This window comes from Polyodon spathula, chromosome 11, assembly GCF_017654505.1.
Source record: "Polyodon spathula isolate WHYD16114869_AA chromosome 11, ASM1765450v1, whole genome shotgun sequence".
In the NCBI taxonomy this organism is placed as follows: Eukaryota; Metazoa; Chordata; class Actinopteri; order Acipenseriformes; family Polyodontidae; genus Polyodon; species Polyodon spathula.
Window position 1 is genome coordinate 30894922 of NC_054544.1, and position 27843 is coordinate 30922764.

Genomic DNA, 27843 nt, shown 5'->3' on the forward strand with positions numbered 1-27843 from the left:
CCCCCCCCCCCCCCAATACATTAAGCTAATGTACATAACTCACTGTTATGACCTCAAATTTTTTTTTTTTTTTTTTTTATAAAGTCATAATTCACTTAGGTCAGAACTAAGAATTATCAATGTTCCTTGAGATCACAGTTCTACAAATTACACATTTCAGAAAGTGTTTACAATTCCAACAGTTACTAAAATTCAAAGGTTAACAAACGTTTATTAAAATCCTATTTTACAATTGTTTCAAACCCAACTGAAAATTCACTTTAGTTTCTGTAAAATACTTTGTTCAGTGAAACAGGTACTTATTTTATGAATATAGTCAGAACGGGATACATATATATATATATATATATATATATATATATATATATATATATATATATATATATAGAGAGTATAATCATATCATAGAGTATAGTATAGTATAGAATTCCAAGAACAAATTGTCAGTCCTGGGAATTGACTCATATGACTAACTGCCTCATGAAAGGTCTCTTTAAAATATTATTTAATTACATTCTCTACCAATGTAATACAGATATACTTTGTAATTTAATTTAGTTTTCCAAGCAGTGGCCTAAAATCATATGTTGGTATTTTACAGGCTATGAAATATAAATCAATTCATTTTTTTATAAAAACAAAGAAAACAAAAAACACCAAAGAAAGTATGTTTACAGATGAAGGTGACCCTGACTACCTTGAGTACAAATATAATCCATAAACACATCATTAACGTGTAATCGTAGTTTTCATACATAAATGCAAGAATGAGAACAAATCACACCTAATTTATGGCTGTGGCACAGATAACTCAGAACATGTTTCCAGTACAGTTCAATTCATCATTGTATTCTCAGTCCATCAGTTGCCTTGTCTTCGTTTCTTATAGCAGACACTTGTAATTGTGTATTCGGATTTAAAAAGCTGGTTTACTCATGTATTCTTCCATTGTCTAAAAGAAAGAAAGAAAAAAAAAATGCTGAAGCAATATCTCTGTTTTTGTTTGCCACCTAGTGGACAATAATGAATATAAGACTGCAATACCATTCTTGCGATATGCATTGCAGTAATTAAGTAAAAGTGATGATCCACAACATATCACCATAGGAAAACTATTAAGATATCTTAAGCCTACTGTGTAATGTAAGCCATCTGAGCAGCTAACTCTTAAAACATTCTGTGGGCATTTCATCTCATCAGGGTAAGTCATTGTGGGCCCCTAGTGAAGCGGTGTTTCTGCACACTGTGGATTTGTCTGGGTTGGATTATTGGGCCTCATGACAAGCAGATTTGCATTGCGTAGCAAATTCATTTTGAGGCCCAATTTTGAAACCCATAGAGGAAATCAAAACATCAGTTTGCGAGCCTGTTTTAAAACCTACCAGCTAATAGGAGTCTAGCTTCCACCCCTGTTAATGACATCAGCCAGATGTTCATCAAAGCAGAAAACGGACAGTTTTTAGCCTGGATACAGGTTACTGTCCACATAACAGAACATGCAAAGTTGGGCCCGTTCCCTATTAAAGGAAATGCACATAGATTCCTTCCTCTCACTTTTATTTTAACAGATTGATGCCCTTTACTCCACCATGAAAAGGTAGCATTGACGTGGATTTTGCAGTGCAAGGGACGACTGAATCAATCTCTACTCCTTACTTCTTTTTATTCTGTTTTTGTTTTTCACCACACTGGTTCTTTACAAGACGTATGGTGGCACGCAGTAGCTCTACTTTATTGGCAGCACTCTGATCCATTAGGTTAATCAGTGTTTGAACAAGTACTTCAGACTGGAATTCAGGATACAGATCTCTGGGAGGACAGGGCTGTGTTCTTGAATAATGTTTACACAGCTCTGTACTGGATTGCAATTTTCAAGTCCTATTTTAGGAAGTGATCATATCTCCCCCGGGATCACACTTAACCCTGAGCGACACACACTCTTTCTCTCTAGTGCTTCATGACTACAGCCTTCCTGGAAACCTCATCATAATAATTTATTTTGATCGTCCACAGCTGGACTATAGTACCAGCCAATCTCTCTGGCGAGCTTTAGAAATGGTGATGGTTTGATGTAAATGGATCAGAATCAGGTCCCATGGAAAAAACATAAATCAAAGAGAGGCCAGACTCTTGGCCTCCACCAAATTTGATAAAGTCTGGAAACCTGCTATTGTTCCTTTAAAGCAATGAAGACAATAACTAGCTGATACTAGCTTAAAGTTACTATCAGATTGCAAAACTGCAACTCACTCCCCCAAAGTTCCAACTGAAATAATATTCTCACTGACGTACCATTTAGAATGTGGGTAGTTTAGTACTGGACTAATTTGCTGTGAGAGAATATCAACATGCTAATGACAGGTAAGATAACTACTTTATCTAACATCGCTATAGCGGTAGTCATACTAAAACTGCTGTGAACTTTTAGGTTACTGTTACTCAAGGAAAATACTGTGCTATTGTAACAGTTGTTATACACAAGGTTCTCAGGAAAGCCCAGCAGGAGAAAAGCAGAAAACTGTCAAAAACCAAATAGTGTGAGATGCAGTAAAACATGAGCCAGGCATCCAGAGGTATAAATAAATGCGAGTCACAGGAGGGTGTGCAGTGATAGATTACATATTTTATATATATATATCACTATATATATGCTATATATATATATATTATATATATATATATATATATCACCAGTTCCGTGAGCACATTTTATATACCGACAAAATAATCTTTATTATTCCGTGAGGCAGGGTGCAGAATAATCCAGGTCAGGAACAAGTGCCAAAAAAACAAAACAAAACAAAAAAAACCTTAAAACACTTCCCTGGATTGTTTTACCCTGATCTGGTGCCTAACAGGTGTAGCCGACCTTGAATTGTATAAACTAAAAGCATTTAAGCATACCAAATAAAGCAACAAGTGAGTGCTTGGCAGTGCTCCATAAGGACTTATCTTTGTTACTGAGATCTCAATTGAGACAGCTTGTCACTTTAAAACAAGTCAAGAACCCAAACCAAAAGTGCTTTATTGCCCTGGCTCCAAACATTCAATATTATTGTACAAAAACAGTAGCATAAGGCATATCATTTGGATATTGTTCTTTTTCTTTTTTAATGATATACATCTGAAAAGCTGGAAAGTCTTTTTTTAATAGTTTTCCTGGCATAGGTGTAGAAAGATGGATCAGGCTTTTCAGTGATGGGCCACTTGAGAGAAATTCAATACTGAGATTAAAAATTAAATCAGTTCTTAATTCACACACACACACACACACACACACACACACACTAGAGTTAGGGTTATCACCATAGAAGAATCACATTTATAGCAATTACCTTTACAGTGTCAATGGAAATCTCACTCACCATCAAAACACTTCCTGTATCAGTGGCCATTCCGAAAACCACACACAGGACAAGTTTAAGAGCTGTGGTACAGTGGCCTCGAGAACAAGAGAATGATTCATGTGCTTGAAGGAATGTAGTGGCAGTTTTACATTGGCCCCTCTTTCTGCATCAGGTAAAGAGGATGATCCATCTTTCTGCACCTGTGCCATTTTCCCTTTGGTAAAACATGAACATCTGCATTGTAGTCTGGCATGCAAATTCCCAAGTCACCCGAGAATTGGGCTACTGCCAAAAGCTTATTACCTTTAGCAATGTATCTTTCATCCCTGGACTCACCTCTTGCATCAGATCAGACTCCTCTATGCATTTTGAAACCGACAGCTTTGATGTCTCTTGAACTTCTCCTCCCATGAGAAACTCATCAAGAATAAAATAGGCCTTTTCGAAATTAAAAATGATGTCCAATTCGCATACCTAAAGATACAAATAACGATACGCAAAATAGGATCAAGTTTGTACAAACTTGCAACAAGCACGTGCTTTTAATTTTTGGCAAAATAGCAGCATACAACAAAGCTAATTTAAATATTCAGTATGCACTTCAACAAAACAAGTATTGCAGCATGACTGAACTTTTAAGAAAATGAGTCTGAAAAACTTACATTCCCAAAATACGCATCCAGGAGTTCAACGTAACGATGCATGATTTCAATTGTCAAAAGCTCATTGTCCTGATCCTCCATTCCACAGCAAATATACAAGCTAGCGTATCTGAATAAAAAACAAAGAAACAAAAAAACAACACACTGGTTGTTTTTATTCCCTTCTCTCCATAGCTTTCAATTCAGTCAAGTCAAGAACACAGCCCAAAAGTGCTTTATCGTGGTGGTGTAGCGGGAAGTATTGAGTGACACACTGACCATGCAGATTCTGTCCCATTGGTGAGAGAAGAGGAGGTTAAAAGCTCTAAAACCACAAATGCAGCCAAAGCCAGCTCTTTTGCATTATGGTTAAGAAACTTGATTGTGGTTGCTTGTGGTTGCCGGTTTGTGCCCAGCTTCCTCCCAGTTACTCTGCCTGCAATGAAGAGTGAACCTCTAATCTAAACACCAGCATGTTCACATCACGGTACAACACTGGATCAAGTAAACAGCCCCATTGCCACTCAGATTCACAGGCGTACAGGCAGTCGAAATGTCAAACCCATAACGGATTGCTCTGTGCAAAGATTTCCTATACAAACTTGCACATGCAATCACAGCAATGGAATGAAATGATCTGAAGGTCAGCCTCTGCTGTCAATTCCTACACAGCAAGGTTCACTGACCAAATATGTTCTTCCTTGATAAGATTAATAAGTAACAATGTTTTTTACAAATAACCGATAAGGAGTTTTTAATATGTTTTTACACACTATTGTGCCAGCAATGCCAGACTCAAACCAGCACCACTAAGGCGCAGAGCAGCAAAGTGTTTCGGTCTCTCCTGCTTTTTCCTCCCCATTCTCAGTAAAGAACAGCACAGGAATCCTACCTCTTGTAAACAATTTTCAAGTCTTTCCAGTCCATGAAGTTGCATGTCTTTGGCTGTCTTGCCAGCACGCTCTGAGTCATCTCCCTTATTATCTTCTTCTTCTCCCTTTCTCCAACGGCAATGAACCATTTCTGCAGCCTCAGCTTGCCCTGCCGGCTGAACAGCAGCATGAAGTGCATCTGAAACACAAGCAAGGTGAGAGGAGAGGTCCTACTGTGGAGCCCGCTTTCCATCTACTTCCCCTAAAGCTGTACAAATGATCAAAAACACAGATCCTACATTGTGTTGTTTAATTACTTCATATTACCATGCTTGAAGCCATTTCAGCTAGTTTGTTATTTCATAACTTTTTCGCACCATTGAATGACCAGAAAGACATGCTATATTGACAGCTGTGCATCACGTAAGGGGGTGCTTGTTTGTCTTGTTTGCCAACGCACCCTGTCTAGGTTCATATTGTACATTCTATTGCATACCCACATACCTCTACAGACTGTTCTTGATTCATATGGTTTTCAGATAAATGAAAATAGTTCTTCTGACCCTGTGTCAATATGCTGTGGAGGCTGTGGCGTCATTAGCAGTTATACTAGCCCTACACAGTACAGCCGCTGAAGTCTGATGTTTGCACTAGCCCATTCAGTGACAAGCACACCCTGCTACCACTTTGTTTATTTAAATAGATAACAGTGGTGTGTGGGCCCTTTTTTACAGCTGTAAGTTAGCACTGGAGGGAACATAGGATATTCTTTATATCTAGTAACCTTACGTTGTCACTAGGTATAAAGAATATCCCACAATGCCTCCTGTGCTACAGTAAATACAGTTGAAAGAGGTCAGAGGGGGAGAGGGGTTATTACAGTAGCTTGAGCATGGCAGTACTAAAATCAGCCATTATTAACAGTACATTTTTAAAATAGACCCCAGTCTTTGATTTGGCCTTTAAACGCACTGTAGGCTCCATCTGTGCTTTCATCTCCTAAAGACAACAGAATAGCTTCCTGACCCCTTGGGAAAAAAATTAAAAAAACAACACAGCAGCTGCCTTGGCTCCAGTTTAACATTATCAGCGCTCAAGGGCACAGAATTAGCTGGGATTGCTGGAAATCTGGTCGGGCTGCTACTAAGCAGGTGAAATACTCAACTAGCACGGGAATGTACTGTACATTTACTATGTGTGTGTGTGTGTGTATAAGAAATAGAGAGCAGAAAATTGTGTAAATGACCTGATGATCTAGCCAACATGGAAATGCTAAAGAAAGCCTCCAAACAGCACCCAAGTCATGCCATGTTTGTTTTTTTCTCTTAAATAAATTTAATAAATAACTGATGTAAATTTTGGCCAGGAGCAGACTCTCAAAATAGATATTCCCCAGGTGCAGTTAATGTTGCTTTTGCAAACTGAAACAAACATTTTTCTTCAAAGGCAATCTTGCCAAGTAGGCAGCTTTGAAGAGAGGTATTGTCATGGCTACAATATAATTTATTCCATTCATTTGTCACAATACGAGCCAAACAAACAACACTGTTTTCAGTGCCCATCTATAATGCGCCATTCAAGCTGGGATTGCAGTGTGATTCTGCACTATTATTTCCTATTTTAGCAACAGTTCATGCACTACTATCTCCTATTCTAGCCAGAGTTCATGCATTGCCCTTTCTGGCCCTCTATATAAGGGACTATTCTACTTCAGATGTTATAATTGCACCAGTTCACTCTAATGTTTTTAATGCATTTTCTATACAGCCAGCAAATGCACTTAGACACTACTGCAACCTTAAAGTGCTCAGGCAGCTTAATTACCAAGTTTTGATTATAGCTACAGAGCCACACTGCAAAACATCTTATGTAGGATAACAGACACCCAATGCAATAACATGAAATATTGCCTAGTCATTATTTCTGTTTTACTAGCCTACAAGAAAATCAATGAAAGGTTACAGAACCCCTTAACAGGATAATGTCAATTCTAAAAAGACACTGACACTAATTAATTAAACAACCCGTATAATGTAGGGCTATATGCATTTAACGGGGGGACTGTAATGCAAATAAATATAACCATTTCAATAGAAAACATATTAACTAATGCTTTGGAGGCATTTTCAGCCTCTCTTTGATCAGTAAAAACAATTAAAACAAATTAACATGGAATGCACTGGAGCTCTCTTCCGTCGCGCTTTGTGTGACATCCTGTCATTGTCTCGCTCTATAGTCACACAGTGAGTGCATTCACGGAGATCATTCTGCGCAGTCTGACCGATTTAGCCAAAGAGTAGCCTGCAGTTCCAGCTGACCGAGAAAGCTGACAGAAAAAAAAAAATTAAATACTGACCAAACGCTTGAATTTTTTAATAAAGTTGGCACAGCGAGACGCATTTGTTATGTATACAGAGCCTTATTATTTTGATTACAGTTCCCCTTTAAATGTGTTTATACAACTTCAAGTAAGGAAACCTGCTTGACAGCTGCAATGTATAGGCAGTTTAAAGCCGCATGTGTGTAATGATTAAACGCCCTTAAAATGCACAGCTCAGGTGACCGAACCTGTTCCACCAGGTGTCAGACGCAATTCATGCTTACTAACTCAAATCACTTAAAAAAAGAAATTTAAACAGAATAAAATTTGATTTATATATAGCAATATAAACCCAACTAACAATAAAACATTGAGGTGTTACTGGAAGTGTTACAATGATAAACCAGCCTGCAGTGGGGAAACTGGTAAATGACACACCACAAAGGGTCGGCTTAGCACACTTCCTGGCAGCTTTCCATTACGCATACACTTTGATTGACTTGCAAACAGGCTACTTACCATATTGCTGAATCTAGTGCAGTAAGAATGATGTCCGCTTTCGTTAAATACAAGTATTATTTTCTATTTACAGCGCACGGGTCAGACACCTTTAACAAGAGCATAGTTGCCTTTCCCAGAATTCTTCAAAGTGAAACTTGCTAAACTCCTCCCACGCGTGTAATTCCCTTGAGAAGAGCGAGCAGCAACACGTCAGCTCTGGAACGTGTAGGTGTCTGTTGTTCACTTGTTTGAAGGATGGGTAGTAGAGAAGTTAATATATGAACAACCTTCCTATAAATTGAGAAGAATACTATTACAGTAATAACATAACGGGTTCATTTTAATTGGTTTATTATACTAACATGGACTTTGGACATAATTTTGAATGAACCGAGGCCTTTTATTGCTTATTATTTTAAATATCTGAATTTAACAACATACAGTAGCTTTGTTTTGTTGTTTGTCATCCCTCCCCACACCCCCACATTAGCTCCATGCATATCCTCAGCCACACATCAATTGACCTTTGAGTCGACTCAAGCTAATTTGCTCCCAGGTCCTGCTACACATTCATTTAAAATATCAGCTGGGCTCTTTGATGAGATAGTTTGAAGATTTGGCATTTTATTTCATTTTTTTTAAAGGTTACTTCACAGTGCACACATACATATTTCTTAATTCAAAGTACAAGTCATCTTTTTAGAAGACACGGGCAGTGCGGTTTTTCAAAAGGAGCAAAATAAGAACAAGATCGCAAAATGATTTTTAAAGCCTGATTAATGTAACCACATCACTTGATTTATATTTTTAAAACTTCAAGAACATAGGCGTTATAGGCGCAGGTTCCTTAACTAGGAAAACTGACCAATGAGAAGTGAACATACGTGGCTTGTAGTTTAAATACCCCGACTGGCAAATTTGTACAGCCTGAGATCATAATAATGCTGGAGAAAAATGGCAAACAGATGGACAAAGATAGAGGAGGATGAACTACATTGTTGAATCCAAAACACAGGAAAATGGTTTAAGTTTGCAATTCACCATAGCTCCTGATATTTACTAATGTTACCACACAGGGTTGTGTCTATTTAGAGTTTTTCATTTTAAATCAAACTCGTAAACCTAAAACAGCACAATTACCCTTGTGGCTTGTGCAAATAAATATAGGCATCAATAAAAAATAAATACATTACCAATAACTTTTTACACAATTATCATACCAAATTAATCACGGTATATGATCGATTCTAAATTATTGTGCGTGTTTAAATACATCGCACAGACTCTCCCATTTATCAACGCTCCAAAATTCACCCTGGGTCACATTTTACTAACCATTTTTAAACTAATAAATAAACAATTACCATAACGAACATTATCGTATTCATCACAGTAAATCTGAGTTCTACCTGTAAACAGGAACACGTTTAAAGTTTGAAACTCTTTGTCTGGAGCTTGTTGTTATTTACACTATCGTCGATACACTGCGGTTTGAGTTTCAAGCTATATCTGCATATTTTAAGTGCATGGAAGCTGAAAATACGTTTAAAAACACAATTTTCTTATACTAAGACAATATTAGCATCATTTTAATAGCACTACTTTTAGCATTTCAATAAACCGGGAATTCACTGTCGTTATTCGCAGTGTTATAAATGTAAAACGTTATTTTATTCATTAAAACAGACATAGAAAATTAAAACACTTTTGAGTTAAAACTTCGTGAAGGGTCCTCTTATTTTTTATAAGAAACCACTCGTTTATTTGCAAGTTTCTTTGCTATACTTTACATACGCCACTGCAAAGCTCACATACGTGACAGCTGACGTGTTATATAACACAGGAGGAGGTGCGCGTGTAAATAATTATTGTACACAAAACAGCGATGTCACTTTATCAAAACACTACCTGTTTTTTTAAAGGAATTCAAGAATACACGAGGTAGGAAAAATATAAATATTTTAAAAGGCATTGCTTTTTAATGAGCAAAGAATGCATTTACGAGCTGAATGTTTGAAAACGTACACATCTTTTTTATACTGTAGATGCAGCAAATACAGTAGGTGTGGCATTTATTATTATTATTATTATTATTATTATTATTATTATTATTATTATTATTATTATTATTAATTAATTAATTAATTAATCAATTAATTAATTAATTAAAAAAGATAAACATCAATAAGCAATCAATAAGCTTATAGAAACAGTTTGCTGTTGTCTGCTCAAGGTTTTCAAGCATTGGCTGCGTAAAGTTTTGCATTAGTCTCAATATTCTATTCGTGAAGTACCGCTACTCCGTGAAAGGAACTTTCAGAAGTAGGCTGCAATGCAGATATATGTATATTATTATATAGTGAGCAGTGTCGATTTGTCAGTCTGACGTGCATGTTTATTCCAGGGGTGGCTATGAAGCTGCAGCCAGGCTGTTCGTGGAGAAGGACATCGATGTCACAGTTTCAGAGAAGTCCTATATAATTCCAAGAGCCAACAGTGGGCTTGGAAAAGCAACTGCACTTGAGACACACGCGTATAGAGTACCGTACAGTACAACAGCACTATAGTACTGTATATACACACAGCTTGTGGTTCTGCTTCATTTTGAACAGACATAGCAAGTGAAAACAAAATCTATTGTATGATCATTCAGTTTTTACTTGATCAGTTGTTGTTGTTGTTGTTGTTGTTGTTGTTGTGTGTGTATTAATTTTATGAAAGTGCTGAACACTACAACTGGTGTTAACAGCCCTTGAGAATTTATTTAAAAGGGGAGTCTATGCTAGATTGAATCTGCCTATTACAAAAAAGCTAAACCCTCAAAGTCTGACCATGAGTTGGGATGCAATTATGCGATGATAAAGGTTTATTAATAATGTTTGTGGCTCCAAAGATAGGGGCAAAGGAATGGAAGCTGATAGGCTCATCAATGTACCCATCATTTTTTAATGCATTCATTTCATACTTGAAAGAGGACCTTGGTCAGAGCTAAAAGAGCTCCTGTCCTGACTTGGTCTTTATAATTACTTTGCACTTATATTGGTGAGTAGCAACCTTCTGCAAGCGACATGGATAGTTACGGCAATGGACTTGGCCATTGGAGAGACAAGATGGTATTGACCTGCAGATGATGTGTCATGTACAGAGAGATTGTGATTTCCCTTTAAGAACGGGCCGTACAGGAAAATAGGAAGGACACCACTGGAGAAGCAACCGCAGATCTCTTAGTTGAATGTCAATTTCTGATTTATTTATTCATTTATTTTTAAGGTCCAGTTGGTGAGAATCGTTTTATTGAATATACTACAGGTGTAGCCAAAGTTGGCCCTTCCACACATGAGTTTTTTCCAACCCTGTTCTGAACAGTTAAAATGAACCAATCAAACCACCCTGAAGTAGCTAATTATGTAATTTTACCTGCTAAACCTGGAAGACTGATTGGACAGCCTTGTTCTACTCTGCTGTAACGCTATATATTTTTAAAACCTGCACAGGGGGGCGCTGCCCATCTGGTTTACAGAAACGAGGACTGTGCAGAGGAAGCGAGAGCAGAAATTGCCAAAGAGAGTGGAAACAATGTGAGTGTTTTGCATTTTACAATTAAGTCTGTTTTCTCAGGACTGGATGTAATTACTTTGGATCGGTTCCCCTGGTCACAGCCCTGTAGCAACATGCAGCTTAGAAATTCATTTGACAAGAAATTCTCTCGTGATTTTGTTTGGGTCTGCTCTCTTCTGTCATATGTTCACTTTTTTGAAGCCTTTATGCATACAGCTGTGGTTGGACAAGCAGATTTTGACCTGGTCTTTTACATGCAGTACATTGAATGTGTTAACATAATGAAGGGCTGCTCTGGGTAGAAATCCATAGCTGAATTGGCTATTGCTGCAGATCACAAACATGAGCAGCTGACCATGCCCTCCTTACAGGAGTAGACCGATAACTTATTATGAAAATCTTTCATTTCAGAATATTTTCACATTCTCGACATGTCAGAAGAAGGTCTGGGAGTTCACTGAAGGATTAAAAATGATCATAAATCACTGGAAGTTTTGGTGCTGAATTTCATAGTGTACCACATCTCACTATCTCTAGGTGTTATTATACTGTATGAAGGACTTAAATTGCCAGAGATTAACTTTGGACAACAGCTTTCAGTGGCTGTTTTTTGGGGGTGTTTTTTTTGTCCTTTGAATAATATATTGTCTCACATTAATCAAAACCAGCAAAGGACATGCAGGGCCGCTTGACTGATGGTTCCTTTAGTTCAGGATTGAAAGTGTGTTTCCAAAGCAGCGGCGCAAAGTAGTCGAGTGCTTTACAGAATAACCACCAGCCTGCAATTAGAAATATATTCCACATGAATCAGTGTGTTCAGAATATTGTTGCACTTTCAACTACAATTCATACGTTATATAATAGTTACATCTTTGTATGTTGTTTTTGGTCTAGAGTTTGTCTATTTTATGAAAAAGCCTTACTAACAGAATGAAGGCAAGCTAAATACGTGCTCAGAAGGGTTGAAACACTTTCCTTATTCTGTTAGCCACGTTTATTCTCACCAAAAGCCTGATCCCATTACTGAAAACAAGTGACAGTCCCAGGGCGGTGAGTACACAGCAGAAGTACCTTGTATTAAAAACGCTATATTGGAGTTAACATATCACGTGATCAGGATGCTATAAGCAGTCTCCATGGATACCCTGGAACTCTGTGTTGCCTGGGAGCAGAGATTGCCAGCAGATGGCACTCCATATCGACATTTAATGCAAAAGCTCAAATCTGACCGTAGCAGAATTTATATTGAAATTTAACAAGCACAAGCAAACTTGACTTATTTAAATGTCGCTGTGAAAAATGTTACAAATTATTGCAGTGAAAATGCAAACTAGCCCTAGAAAGGATACCAGTTTTAATCAGTATCGCTGTTCTGCAACTAGGACCACACAATGCTAGACACCAAACACTGCATTACTATACTGTAAATGAATCAGTTTTCTTACTTGTTTTCAAATGTTAGACTGTTGTGATCCCTAGTCAAAAATCCTTGTGTATGACAGTGTGATTCTCCAAGGAGAGATAACGTTCTCAGCCAGACACTGTAGGTGTTTCAAGCTCAAAGCTTTACAATCCTTACAGACTTTAAAACCACTGCAGAATACCCATCACTCTTTAGAGATACTGTTGCAATTGCTCCCTTCAACACCAGGTGGCACTGCATTGCTGAAGAGCACATTACACCCAGTTGTCTGTATTAAATTACTAATTATATTCATGTTTCTTTCCATCACCCTTTAACATTTACAGTTTTGTTTTTTTTTTTTTTGTTTTTTTTTAAATATTGTTCTTTATTATTTGGCATATGTATGAACCAAATCTGTAATCAAAGCAAATTGTGTTGTTCAACAGCTTGAAATTATTACACACACACACATATTATAGATATATAAAATGATGAAATGTTTGGCTTTAGAGCTGTCATGCGGTGTTTAGTCCATGTACTTAAGATATCATTAATTCTAACCTGTCCGGCTGGAGATATGCTACAGTAATTAAGAGTGCTAGTCAGTACAAACCCTGTGTAAACAGTTTATCTATTTGGTAGTCCTTTGTGTATATTGTGCATATACACTGCCATAGAACATACACAGCTGATCATCTGGATTTCTTATGGCGATCTGTGATGATTTACTGGTCTCTTCTCCACCAATTCCCCACCCTGGTGTATGCACAGAATAAGGTAATGAATACTGCATGTGCTGCTTGAAGTAGGGATATGACCCTGCATTGTTCTAGCTCTTTACTCCATGGTGCATTATAAATCAATGTATTATTAAATTCAGAGTGAGGGGTATTGGTAATGAAACAAAATCACTAACAAGTAGTTAAGAAGTTTAATTTAACATAGCAAATTAACAACGGTGAAAATTAATTTGTGTTCAATAAATCTTTCCCATTGCTACCCTGGTTGCAATATTTAATATCACATTGTACAGTATACTTGTTTTAAATTTAAAATAGGATTTTAAAATGGCTCTGGTTTTCTGTTATCTGATTTTTAGCCTCATCGCTAAACATTAGTTTTCAGGTTTCTCTTCGGAAATTCGTTTTATTTTATTGCTGATAGACACCACGAGGTGTGCACTATTGTGAAGCTACCGTTTGATAAATCTTATTGCTAAATTTAAATCAGCAATGAAGAACAAGCCGCGCACTCCAGAGCAGGCGACGGACACCACTGTCTACCTCATCATGTGGGAAGCAGCAAGGACACGGTCAAGCGGCCTCTTCTTTCAAGGTATGGCACAATGTTTAAACAGTCATACAGTTCAATCGTCTCTCTTCAGACCAGCTCGTGTGAAGATCACTCCTTTGTAAGTAAGAAGCAATGAGAAGCATTTTGAATCTAGCTATTGATACCAAGTGATGAAAAGCACACAGCCCACCCCCGCAGTGTACCTTGGGCAGTTAGTAACGCCAGCCTTTACCACTCTTCAACAGATCGGAAAACGGTTTCTACTCACCTGCCTTTGGCGTGGACAAGAGCCACCCCTGAAGAGGGGCAGAAGTTTATGAAGATCAAATTCCTTTCAACCGCAATAACATTTAAAAAAAAAAAAAAAAAAAACATGTCTTTAATACTGTAAAGTTGATTTATACATTATTAATATATGAATATACTACTCTTGTATTTTGACTTGTCTTACATCTGCACAACAGAAGTTGTTTCTAAGTGACCAGGCAGGAGCTGTATACTGTAATTGATGCAGTTGTTGAAGTGGGGTTGGTCGTCTGTGCAACTGTGGTTAAATATATATATATATATATATATATATATATATATATATATATATATATATATATATATCTGTGCCCATTATTGTGTCATAATGAGAATGGAAATATGTAATGGTTGGACGTGTTCCATGTGAACACAAGAGATGAAGTCATTTTTCAAGTTAACCAGGTTGCAAGAGGGTTTTATTTTTAAACCAGAAGTATGGTAGCCACTAGGAGTATGGTTTTCAAATTGTGGAACATAATGTCACATTGGTCTGTGACTATGCTTAGTTAACATAGTTGATTAATATCAAACTCAGCTAGGATAATGCAAGTGTAAAACGTGCAAGCCAAAAACCAAAGACAAAAGTCCGTCTGCTCATGGAAATGATACATTGTTGCCATGGATACTTAACAGCATTTCTTGGGTTTACTTACAGAGTTGCATAAATATTTATATATGCTGTTTATCTATGTTAATAATTTGACAATATTTAATACATATTAATACTGCCATTTCCTGAAATAACTGTACACATTATGCACTAATGTTTATGCCAGAACTGGAAATAATTGTTGAGTGGAAAAATGAAATGCCTCAACAGGCAGCCTGTATTTTTTATAGTATGTAAATACATAAATAAAACTGCTAAGAATGTAGTGCCATAATAAAGCCAGTGTCTATTTATAATTGGGTGGTTTGCTTACAGATCCAAACTGTTGGTCACTGTGATTTAATTTGTGTTTGTTTTCATCAATTCTAAACTTGTATGGAGAGACAGAGGAACAGAGCTTAAATACAAAGGATGAACTGTTGTAAACTGTCTAGAAATATTAAGTGAGCAAGAATCACATAATAACATTATGCTTTTACCATTCAAGGTAAAACTCTTAATTAAAATTGACAAATCTGCATGTCTAAATTAATCTGTAAACAAAAAATGGTCTAATAAAATGAAACGCTAGTACACTTAGTAGTCCAGGAAATCCAGACAAACAGTACTGAGAAGTTATAATTTATTGTAATATGCGAGTGTAGAATGCATTAGGCTATTAGTGTTGCAGCAGTATTTAGTACAGTACCATTTCAATAGAAATTAATAGTTAAAAACACAGGTTAAGAACATTGTCAACAGTTCTCAGAACTGTGATTACATTAGAAAGCCATTATGTACAACAAAGGGGGTACATAGCAGGACATGAACACCGCTTCTTAATGCATTCTTAATGTTGGTCTTCTTCATTCAACAAAATAAATTGCTGGGATATTTGAATGCTTACATCTTCCTCATCTACACAATGCCAATTAATAAAGGGCACCCCACCACCCTGAATCAAGTATGAGTGAGTGATCCTGAAATGCCTGGCTGTGATGGGATTGCACTGCAGTGAATCTAGCCGAGTGAGATTATGTATTGTTGTATATAATGGTTTTCTAATTTTTATATATATATGATTCAATTAAAATTAATTAAGACAGAGATCACTGGAAAAAAAACTCGGAACATTTCTACAAGGGTAGGGTTGCGAGAGCTATTAACTAGGCCAATCAGAAAGTCAAATACAAGCCTGCCTTATCTGAGCATCACCATATTAAGCCTGACATTGGATCTGAAGACCAGACTTATACATTCCAGGGCAGTGATTCACGGCACTGAAGATTTTATCTGCAACACCCCAGGAAAAAAAACTGAAGACTATAACGAACCATCAGCAAGCCACCTTAAATTACCTGCGGGGGACGTTTATGGACTGCATTTGATACAATACTGTGTACTAAGGGAAAAACACACATAGTACTATTGTACTCTGGAGGTACTTGACATGTGTGTAATATACAGTACATCCCATTTTCAACAATAACACCTGCTGTTTAACAGACTTGACACATTTCTAACAGTGCATCCATACATTATATAAGCCAACTTGTGACTGGTCTTTATTTATTTATTTTAAATGTAGGTACATAGTATTTACAGTAATAACAATATAATTATATAGTACTCAAGTGTCTGGCAGGTTGGACAGGACAGAACTGCTAAATATTTCTCTAAATTTAAACAATCTAGTCCCGGTAGATTTTTAGGATGGTGCTGACACCGTGGCTCAGCTTCAGACCGATCAGAAGTAAATTGCCTTCAGTCCATAACCTATCAAATAGAAATTATAAACCGTGTGCTTCTGTCAAAGAGGCTTGGTTAACTTCTTCCCTTAATGTAAACTACCAATGACAAACTTTAAATTCAATATTAATTGAAAAAGAGTAAACTCAGGTGAGGTGTGTCAGTTTATTACAAACTACTCTTGCTGTTTTTTTTTTTTTAACACAGTAAAGAAAGTTTTTACAATAATACAAAGCCGGTAACAGCAGAACAGCACGATGTGTCAGAATCTCGTTTACTGTGCAAGCCATTTCTTCAGTTGGCCTATCATTTTTTTTTCTTTTAAATCACCACATTCCTGCATCCAGAACAATCACATGAGGCAACCAGTTTACTCTTTATACATATTTACTCACACACATATATATGCAGTTCGGTGCACTATCGGGGCAACCCTTACTACAAAGGATCCTGATAAAAGACTTGTTTGAATGCAGCATATAGCACAGACACCAGAAATACAAAGGAAGGAACCAGAAATCAAAACGTCAGTTATATAACAGCGAGAATTTGGAAGATGCCAACTTCGTGATTGGTCTTCATGACTTGCTTTTTTAATATTTACCAATCAGATGTTGTCTTTGTGGAAAAAAATGTAAGTACTTGCAAAGATATATCAGAATCTACATTAATAATCCAAATCAAGATCTAATTACTGTCTACCTCCAAGCCTGTATTTAAGTAATCTCCTTAAGTACAATAAAAAAAGCTCTGCTTCTCTTTCATTTTAATTTATTTTTGGAGTATGAATCAGAAGTTCTAACTGTAACACAGAATACAGCTCTGGCCAAAAGTTTTGCAGCACCTAGAATGTTAGGATTGAGATGGAAAACTTTTGGCCATAGCTGTATATTGCAACTTCATTGCACTTCACTATGTCCTGGGCAATTTGCAGTGTCATAAAAATAGAAGTTATCTGATTAAACCCTGCCCAATAGTCCTGCCCTAACAAATTTGAGAAGCCAAGACTTTAAGAGTAATCCGCTTAAAATGAGAAGCATCCGATTTCTCGGGCTATGCCATATCCACTATGCAGTGCTTTATAGTTTCTAATTAAATGTATAATGAAATTGCCTTTTTTCTAACTTTCTGCCCAGTGACCTAGAAGTCATAAAGCAGTGCCACTTTAAATATGTCTTCAAAGCAGTGGTTGTGTTGAAATGTCAAGTGTTCCAGAAGGAAAGGAAAGGGTTTAAAAAGTGACAGTGTTTCCATGGCAATTGTTATGTCCGCAGGGCTGGGGTACGGCTCAGTAGGATAATGATGCTCAGCGGGGAGAGAAGCCTGTTGCTAAGCTACAGCCAACCACCTGTGTCATATCCCAGATCTGAAATGAAGTCATTCAGAGAATTAGAGAGCGAGAGTGGAATACAGATGGCAAGTTGTGACAGAACTGAGAAGTGCACCACAGGGAAATAAAAATAAACAAGTTCTAACAAACATGCGTTTAAACAACGGTGGGTCATGAATAAAAGACACACAATATTAGGGTTGTCTTCTTCTACTTTCCTTGTTAATACAGCTTGTGTTCAGTATAAGTATCTAAACAGTGGGCACCCTAATTTTCCGCTGCACTGTAATAAGGTATGGCCCGTCAGGCGAATTACCTTTACAACCCGGTCGCTGCCACAGGTCACCATGAGCCCCCTAGAAAAGTCCATGTTCATGTGGGCGATGTTGTGTTTGCCTTCATGAAACGTGGCCAGGGAGGTACGGCTAGGGAAGGGAACACACATCATTAAAACTGCAAACCTTGTCTCAGGCTGCTGGGTGGCATTCATGAGCACCACTTCATATCAAGGAACACATTTTGATTTTCAACAGAACCTTTCACATTCGACTGAACTGATTCAGGGGTCCATCGGATATGTGAAAATATCATATCTCAGAGTTGTTATACTACCTTGTAGCTGCATTATAAATTAACAATGTCAGGAATATCAGTAATGGTGCAGTAAGTGTACTAATCACTTGCTTTCTTTTATTGAACATGGTTAAACCAAGCACTTTGTTTTATTTCAAGTTACAGTTAGCATGTACAAAGTGAAACTACATTCCCAAACGCAACTGTCTTTTCTAGCACCTAGCTTTATTTGATCTGCAACTGAATCCATTCTGTCTTGCCAGGAGCTAAATTTACTGTTTTAGACCCATAATACAATGCGCAGTGATCGGTTTCCAAATGTAGCGTTCAGTTGGCAGCAGCATGTGTAAATGACACTTGCCGGAGGTTACACTGCAGTTAATAGAGGGGATAGTCTTTTACAGGACTGGATATGACGTGTTCTACTGTAATTGCTGGTGTGCTGGACATAGAAAAGGGAACACACAGAAGTTCTTCTAGTGTTTAGAAATCTATTATTTAATTGACTTCTCATTCAGACCGTGCGCCAAGTCACGTGATGGTTACTCACTCCTCCTCTTTGATGGTCTCGTAGCAGGCATCACAGACGCGCACCTGGAACTCAAAGCCCATGACTGGGTAGGTCGACCGCTTTGAGCTACACTTCCCACACATGGCTTTGCCACACTTCCTGCAGTGATGCTGAAACAGGAAGACAGGAAACATTTGTTTGATTAAGAAACAGCACCCAAAGCAGGTCGCCTTAATAACGTTCTTTGGGTAAAAGGTGGCCTTACTGAAAATTTTACCTGGCTATAAACGGGTAATTAATGTACAAACCTCAATCATTATAATCTCTCTCAGTATATTATACTTGAATTTAGTTACACTACAGGCCAGAAGAACCATTATCAAAATAACAACAGATTTAGGCATTTCCCTCAGTGCATTTCTTAGAAGAGGGAAGTCAGACATCTCGGAAAGAGGAGTGCACCTCCCTCAGCACAGCCAAGTCTCTGATTGGGTATCTGAGTAAGAGAAGGGAGTCTCCCTCAGCACAGCCAAGTCATTACCTGTCGAAGGCCGATGGTTTTACTGTCCCACATCTGCTTCAGGTTCCAGAAAAAGGGCTGCTCACACTTCTGACAGCAGTCACTCTCCAGCCACTGGGGAGCCTGCACAGGGGGAGGAATCGGGGACACACAGTGAAGCTCACATCCCAAACCCACAGACTAGGGAGGGGAGCAACAGAGCTCAAGGTTAACAAAGGCTTTAAAAACAGTTTCTTACAAGCCCCCCCCCCATCATCCTTTGGTTAACCCTTTGTGGTCTTATGTTGGACCAGGTCCAGCATTCCACTTTTCCCTTTCCTGTCCAACATCATCAAAAAGACGTAAAGCACAGGTCTCTAGTCTTTTTTTCTCTCCAGAAAAAGCTGAGAAAATCTTTCAATGGCCAAGTGAGACCGATAGGAGCCGAATGAAGCAGAGACAAAAAAGGGGCGTATCTGATCTATCCATGCACCACAGAGATAACACGGACATAAAAAAAGGAGATAGCTACTTCTGCATCCAGCGCTCAAAGAATATCACAGACATTTGCAGAGCTTTTTGAGATGTCATAGTAATAAAATAATGACTTTATCATAAAATAATGACTTTAAGAATAATCACATTATTGAGGAGTTTGGTGATAAAATGAGTGACCAGGAGAGGATTTATCAGTATGCACGTCTATAAAGAGGTATGTGAAAAATGCAGCGAACAAGGAATGGGTGGGGCTTGGCTGGAGATACAGTACTGAGTGTCCTTTTGCGATTCAAAGCCTTTTAAACCTGTTTTGCTCTGAAAAAATATATATTTTAAACTGTGCGTGTAAAATAAACAGCGTGTGTGAAAATAAATTGGACCCGATGCGCCTGACATGCGCTGAATAAATGGACCGCTAAGGGTTAAGATTTCCAGACATTAGGATCCCACCTGACACCATACAAAGCCCTATGTGCAGCAAAACACTGGGGTTTGATACAATAACAAGTCAATTTTTGATACAACAAGTGTATTGTCCTTGTTCCAACCACATAAAATTAGCAACTTCGCTTCCCCAGTTTAAAAAGTGTAGTTTGGTTCTATCCGTTTATAACCCTTAATGACGTGAGTGCTTTTGAAAAGGATGCACCCTGAGCTGATGTTTAACAGCCTATACAGTTGCACTGTAATCTAATAAAATAAAAGACGTCACAATAATGAGAGAGCAGTTACACGAGAATAACAGGCCAGACAAAGAAAAAAAAGAGCAATTTTCCTTTTCTGTTTCTTCGTTGGTAAAACTTGCTACTTATTTGGAATGCCTGCAATGTCAGAACGTTTTCAGGGCTCAGGTCTCAGGCTGCAACCAGAAAGGAGACAATGTGAGAATGAAATAAAAGAGCAGTGTTGGAGGTACCTCTTCTCTGCTGATGTCCATGTTCCACACTGTGATCCCTCCATCGGCAGCACAGGAGACCAGCTGCCGAGTGAGCTGCAGATAACACAGGGACTGGACTCTATCACTGCAGAATAAGAAGAGACAGAGAGACGTCAGCACCAACAGAACATCAATCGCCGTTATTGTATTAATGTAGAGAATGACAGACAGCTTGGAGTCCAATCTAACAGAGTAAACACGGTTTAGGGGGCTAAAGGTCAAGCAGTAACTTGGAATAGAAACATTATGAAGTATCCAGTCAAACACACACATGGAGACATGCTTAAGGTTATCAAGAAAATTGACAGCAACCTATTCTTGTTTTTTTTCATGTTTTGGTCTCATTTGCCTGTAAATATCAAACCACCCATGATTCTAAAGTTTGGACTTCACCACATGGGTTTAGAGCCTAGTTCACACCTAACAGAGTAAAACTGTTATAAATTAAATCTCCTACAAATTATGTCATAAGTGTCCTAATACACACACAACACCAAAATAATGACACACACAGCATGCAACAGTGACAGGGAGACTGTAAGAGAGTGCCATTGAGCTCTTACTGGTGGCCCTGAAGCAGCAGTGTTCTTCCTTTCCGTCCCCCGATGTCCCACATGATAACACTGTGATCAGACGCTCCAGAGAACAGCAGCCGCTGGGCAGGGTCCCAGTACAGAGATCCTACACTGCCTGGCAATGACAACAAGGGGGAGATTTCACACATTTCACAGAACTAAGGATTACAAAATGTACCAATTCATTCTTACTTATAACCTTATCACCAATAAATACACCCACATATATATATATATATATATATATATATATATATATATATTCATTTTAAGTTCAACTATACAGGTTGTACACCTGTAAAAGCCACCATTCAACAGCACAGGTTTGTATTTGACATATTACACACTGAAATGGAAAAGACGATATTCTGAGGTGGTGACCCAGGGAAATGACCAGGATTTGAGATCAAACGAACCCCTAAAAAAACCAAAAAAAACAGACCTTTTAATTTATCACTTTTTTTTTTTTTTTTTTTTTTTTTTTTTTTTTTAATCCATATGTATCACACACCACCATATACCGTACATGTAGGAAACCTGTGACACAAAGTATTGCAAAGTGCACGCATCACTGCAGAGTCACACTGTTACTCATGGAACTGCAATACAGACAGGTGGTCCTTCTGGGAGGCTTCAGAGTATTTAAGGGCAGTGGTGTTTAGATCAACCAAACAGACCCCAAGTAAGGGTCATTTTAATGCAGCTCACACTTCATACAGGCACTGGAAGAGGAGAATTCCTTTTAGTTAAAAACAACCTTTGTCAGAGGAAAAATAAAAGCGTAACGGCACACTGAAATGAAACAGCAGGGTGCTCCCACACCTCGCTGCGAAAGAAGGAAGGACAGCTTTTCCTTACGGGAACTAAACTGAGGTTTTCAACTTGCACCCCACTCTCCTAAATATACTTTAAAAAGAGCCATTAGTGGAGCAATTAGAGGGAATGATGTTGCACAGCGAGCCCTGAACCTTCGCAGAAGTCCTGGTTCTCCTTGCACTTAACCTTGAGTTTCAGAGGCTGGCATGAAAACAATTACACCAGGCAGTGTCACCGAAGACACCTGGGAAGAGGAAACAAAAACCTTTCATGAGTTCCTCTGTCTGCCTCCATTAAAATCAGGTTGAGACCACTTCCTTTCTACAATCATTCAATAAACGTTTAAACTCCCAGCTCCATAATGAGACAAGAAAAATACATATATTGTACCTAAATCATATTTGGATTAGAAGTCCAGGAAAATATTCTCTCACAGAGCTGTGCAGATGAAAGTTTTAGTGCAGTATTTCAAACTGTTAATAAGATTTACACTGATTTTTGGCAGAGAAGTAAAACTTTATAATAATCGACTAGATTTGGCAAATGAATGGGAAAGGGTTGAGGTTCAAAGGTTTTACAGTTCAGAGCTTCTCCTTTGTTTATAGAGGAAGACAGACTGCTGTAGCAAGTTTGAGTAAGTAAATGAGCACATACACAGTCAGCACACACACTGGATTAACAGTGCAGCGGTATGGAAACAGCTTGGTCTTTCACTGTGTCCAATGTGCAGATATATTAAGCGAATTCAATGAACCGTAGCGTCTGGCTTATTTTTAATACCAGATTTAAAGGTTTTTAAACATTGAGGAAGTCTAACGTGAGCGACAGAAAACTCTAGCCCTGTCTGCAAGCACGAACCCAAAGAGCCAAGCGCTCCAGTTTCAAGGCCTCACCTTCGTGTCCCTTCAGTGTGGTAATGATGGAGTAGGTGTTCTGGTCCAGTTTCAGCAACGTGATCTGCCCAGAGTAATCTCCTACAAAGGCATGCTTTGTGTCATGATCGAATCTGAATGCGCCAGCGGTCAAGGAACAGAAGGCTGGAATATCCCAGAGACAACTCTCAGCATTCCCCTTCACGTCTATCACTGGCTGTGAACCAGGAGCACATGGCATTCAACCAGGGTTCAGGATATTTTATATCTCCTAGGATAGCACGCTGCAAAATGCCACTTAATGTAATTAAACTCAGTGTGTGAAAAGGTGCCGAGATCTCAATTGTGTCTGTCAAGGGACCCGGAGAACATCCCACACATTAAACTGCAATATCAACAGTCCCCCTAGAAAAGGGAGAAGACAGAATCTAACACACTCTTCAGCCAGCAGGTGGCAGACAGCTATCAAAAGGGCTGTTGCTAGGCAAAGCCCATACAATGGCATTTCTGTCCCCCACAAAAAACCCAAGCACAAAGCTTCTTACAATACCATCATATTACCAAAGGGTATTACCCTTAAACAACAAGCACTGGACTATACTTAGCAGTGGGTTCTCATCAGAAAATTGTTTTTATTTTGCTCACTGCATCTACCTGTTCTGCTGTTCACCTGCCAGATTCGATCCAGCGGCTAAACCGATAGGATTCAGACGGATTCATGAGAGTCGTGAACTGACTAGCAACAAGGAAAGAGAAACAGAATCTTTGCATGAGCAAGAAGAAGAGATATCGGAATCTGTTTAAATGTAGAATATCTGGGCATCTGTGAACTAACCTTCTTAGACTTGCAGAGTTTAAGAGAATGGACGACATCTGTGGCCAATGAAAGGTCTTTCGGGTTGACAATCAAACAAGAACATGATACCTTATTGCATAGAGAAATACAGTGAGGCTCAGGCTGAGATACCAAACAAAGAGGTAAAGATAAGAATAATGCTTTCCCAAGAAGACGAAAGAGGCAGGAATTAGAACTGGAGATCTTTTAAAAAGACATCTGTTGCAGTCAGCATCTCGATCAGAAGAACATCAGACATTTATTTGTGTGTATCTATTCACTTCTGTGTTCAATCTTCAGGGTTAGTAAACAGCAGCTAACCAGGCTTGTGAAACTTGTATCCAACAGTCCCACAGACTCCATGCTTTCAGTCATGTATTCACTGCTAAGTGATTGATCAGATAAAGGATACTGCAAGCAGGAGGCCCAGGAGCTGAAGTAGTGTCTCCCCAGCAAGCTGCCACTCCTGGAACACATCCAGCTCACACTCTTATCATGGCCGGTGCTGATTACCCACTCACACTCTGGGCAATACACAATGGCAGAAACACGGCTCTGGTGAGCTGGGAAATAAGAGAGACACATTACAAGAGTGCACAGTCTGAACAACTTGCCTTCTCCAACTAATGAAAGTAATATCGTTGACACAGAAGACAAAACACCGAACAAAAAGTGTTCCCCTGGGCTTCCTGTACCCCTTGTATTGTTCAGCTCTTTCAGTCCTGAATTATTTTTGTGAAATATAGTTCTATAAATCAAAAAGGAACCTCTGTATTGAGTAGACATGAGAATAGGACAAATTATTTTTAATTTATTTTAACATATATTTAAACACTACCTCAGATGGGACCTACGATTCCTGTGAGGTTCCAACGTGGTTTCCGACATATTTTAACATACGGTGCCAAGATAACTGATTAGTGCTAGCAAGAAGTAAGACCATTTGTTCCTGTAATACTAACACTACAGTGTGGTAGATTTTCTTAACCCAGTACACAGCAAACTGATTGAAGCTAATGTTGATTCACATTTGGTGAACTGAACAAAGGAGCTGATTATCTTGTCAGTGTTTCTTATGACATTTTGAAACAGAACAGCATTATTCGCACACACAGATGACCTTGACAAACAGCATTCCATTCAGCTTTGCTCTTGTCAGGCTGCTATCAACACACTCTGCATCATTTCCTGTGACCAAACAAGATGTTCCTTCACATTCCAGAAAACTTTTCCAGTCAGCTGTTTTTTTTTTTTTTTAATTTATGGTCAAAGCCTGAATAAATTCTAGACGAATGTAACACAATGTGGAAACATGTTCTTTGCATTTGGTTTTCATTATAGAGAGACATTATTTTCACACTGAAGGCTAAAGCACTGGTGTTTGCTTAAACTCTTGGTACAGTCAGTTAAATGTAAATCGTACCTGGGTAGGTTTTGACGAATGTGATCTTATTAAAGTCTTCAGAGATTTCAAATTCCTGAAATAAACAATTAAAACAGAAAAACAAAGATTTAGAAGATAAGCACTTAATTCACACTCCTGAGCATTAAGATGACTTGCATGTAATGTGAGCCGAGGGATGGGAGATTTGGAAGCTGATACCGCTAGCACAATGCCACATCCATTCTGAAAGGACAGGTATTCTTAGACATACTTCAATACTGTACTCTAATCAAATTCAAGCACTGCATGCTTTTCAGGAAATGTAAAATAACCTGTTATTCTCTCCAGAAACACATTTAATACAACATGCACGTTTACAATCGCTCTACAAGTATACTTACAAACAAACATATGTCTAACTCTTAACAGGGCATCATTTTGAACATGTTCAAGACAGCTTTAACAAGACTTACTGCTATGGCTCCGTTGTCCTGTCCAATGAAAATACGTTTGCTCTCATGGTGATACGCCATGGATGAACAAGGTGCTGGAAATAAAAGAGAAAAAAAAAACCTTATACAGTCATATACTGTATAATCATGGACTGCTTTGTAGATATTTGAATGTTCTGCTCTTGCTATGAACTGTCAAGTGGTTTGGCCCAAGGCACTGCTTGGGTTGCAAGATCTTTAAGTACAATGGCAGATATAACAGTGGCAACTTACAGGATACAGTGTGGTAGATGCTAGGCCAGTACTGCCCGCTGTCTCTCTTCAGCCATACTCGTATTGTTCTGCAGGGTGGAACACATATATATTTTTACTTGTGTTTCAACAGCAAACAGCGACCATATTAAACGGTATTAAAAGAACTTACATATACAGTATAAAAGTGGCAACAGTTTTTATGATGCCACATAACCAGAGGATGACACATGGCTATACTCTGTAATCCCTTGAGATACAGGCATTATCTGTGCACAGGGCAACCCGCTCATCGCCACAGCGCAGCTGCAGTTTTGCATTGTATTATTATTATTATTATTATTATTATTAGTAGTAGTAGTAGTAGTAGTAGTAGTATTTACACAGCCCATGTCCACTGCGATGCAATAACTCTTTGTATGGCATACATAGAACTGTGTACCTTCAATGGAAGGGGATTGTTTTTAACTGACATTATTAGTACACACACACATAGAAAAAAAAGTAATTAAAATATAGTAAAACGATGTCTTCAAATAATCAGGTTTATACATTTTACAGTGCCAGTAATTAAGCAATGACAAAGTTTAGATTATTAAAAAAGACCCAACAGTTGCACTGTATTACAACAATAATTGTTACTTCATTTTTTTGTTTGTTATTGTTTAAACTAGAATCATTTTAAAAAATCCTTCTTTTGGAGACTAAATAGAATATAATAGAATTTTTTCTGACTACACAAGTGATTTAAAACAAGTCTAATGATGTATAATATACAAAAATATAACTCTACGTTTACAAGCCAAGAAGAGTGTGGTGTGTTTAAAACAATTATTATATTACGTTTAATTTCACTTCATGGCCCCATTAGATAACCGAAAGCTGGTAACTTCTGTGTAATACTTAAATTTTATGAAACTGTAATGTCGAACGTATTTGTTAAAACAATCGTTTTGATCAGCGCATTGAACTGCCTCACCGCTTACCTATCTTCTCCTACAGTGATCACCCCATCTTCTTTAGGGATCAAAACCGCCGCATTCACAGCGTCCTGGTGTCCCTCGATCTTGTTTAAAAGAACTGGTCTGGAGCTCTGGGGCCTGGAGTGAATCTCAGCCGCCATGTTTCTGTGTTTTCCTTTTTTTTTTTTTTTTTTTTTTTTTTGTCGCCAACACGAATCAGCTGACAGACGATACTTTAACTACAACCGACAATACCGTATTTACCGTAGAATAAGCTCCACAACTCTGAACTACATTTATTTAATTTCCCACAAATTGAATGTGCAATGTCATGGCCCTTGTTGCTTAACAGATCATTTACTTAACATATTACTATCATTATTAATAATAATAATTAAAAGAGTCTATCCCCTCCCCACTAGATTTGACATGTGGTAACTGTATATATTTACATTGTTTAAATTAACACGTTAAACCAGAAGACACCAGATTCTTTCATTATACAGGTGAATAGGTGTAATAGACGTGTTAAAGACAGACGTAGATATTTTATATGGTTTGTTCCGCGCTCTAAATGGATCACACTCGTGTAATGGGGGCCTCTAGTGGTTAATAGAAGTAGCACAAGCCTGTGAAACATTCCAATCGCTGTTTTGGTGAAGTTCAGTTATTGATGTGTAATGTGCTCATACTGTATGTAGCCTGTAGATGACTTACAAGTGGGGAATAATTTAGTTACAAAGATTCTTAAATATTACCAGAT

At 38.0% G+C, this 27843-nt stretch overlaps 1 protein-coding gene across 5 annotated transcripts; it reads right to left on the reverse strand.

The window, feature by feature from the left end:
* Positions 1-414: 414 nt before the first annotated feature.
* LOC121322957 (WD repeat and FYVE domain-containing protein 1-like) lies at positions 415-27273 on the reverse strand. Of its 5 annotated transcripts, none has more exons than XM_041263611.1 (15): positions 27105-27273; positions 26140-26207; positions 25888-25961; positions 25454-25508; positions 24443-24593; positions 23217-23329; positions 21496-21622; positions 20912-21017; positions 19540-19641; positions 19038-19168; positions 18231-18339; positions 4881-5059; positions 4010-4118; positions 3684-3821; positions 426-952 (listed from the first exon to the last, which is right to left on the reverse strand). In XM_041263611.1, exons 1-15 carry the CDS (start codon positions 27239-27241, stop codon positions 917-919), a joined length of 1635 nt encoding a protein of 544 aa, XP_041119545.1. In that variant the 5' UTR covers positions 27242-27273; the 3' UTR covers positions 426-916. The 5 variants fall into 5 exon arrangements, with proteins under 5 accessions (XP_041119548.1, XP_041119547.1, XP_041119545.1 ...); XM_041263610.1 differs by having other exon boundaries at positions 3651-3821; XM_041263612.1 differs by lacking the exons at positions 426-952; positions 3684-3821; positions 4010-4118; positions 4881-5059 and adding an exon at positions 15465-17950 and having other exon boundaries at positions 27105-27271.
* Positions 27274-27843: the final 570 nt, after the last annotated feature.

Coding starts and splice junctions, on each gene's coding strand:
- LOC121322957 (XM_041263610.1), bottom strand. CDS start 27,241: ATGGCGGCTGAGATTCACTCCAGGCCCCAGAGCTCCAGACCAGTTCTT. Junction 19,169..19,539: donor AAACCATCGGCCTTCGACAG/GTAATGACTTGG, acceptor TTCCTGTTTCAG/CATCACTGCAGGAAGTGTGG. Junction 18,340..19,037: donor GAGACCATCAAAGAGGAGGA/GTGAGTAACCAT, acceptor TCCCTTCCCTAG/CCGTACCTCCCTGGCCACGT.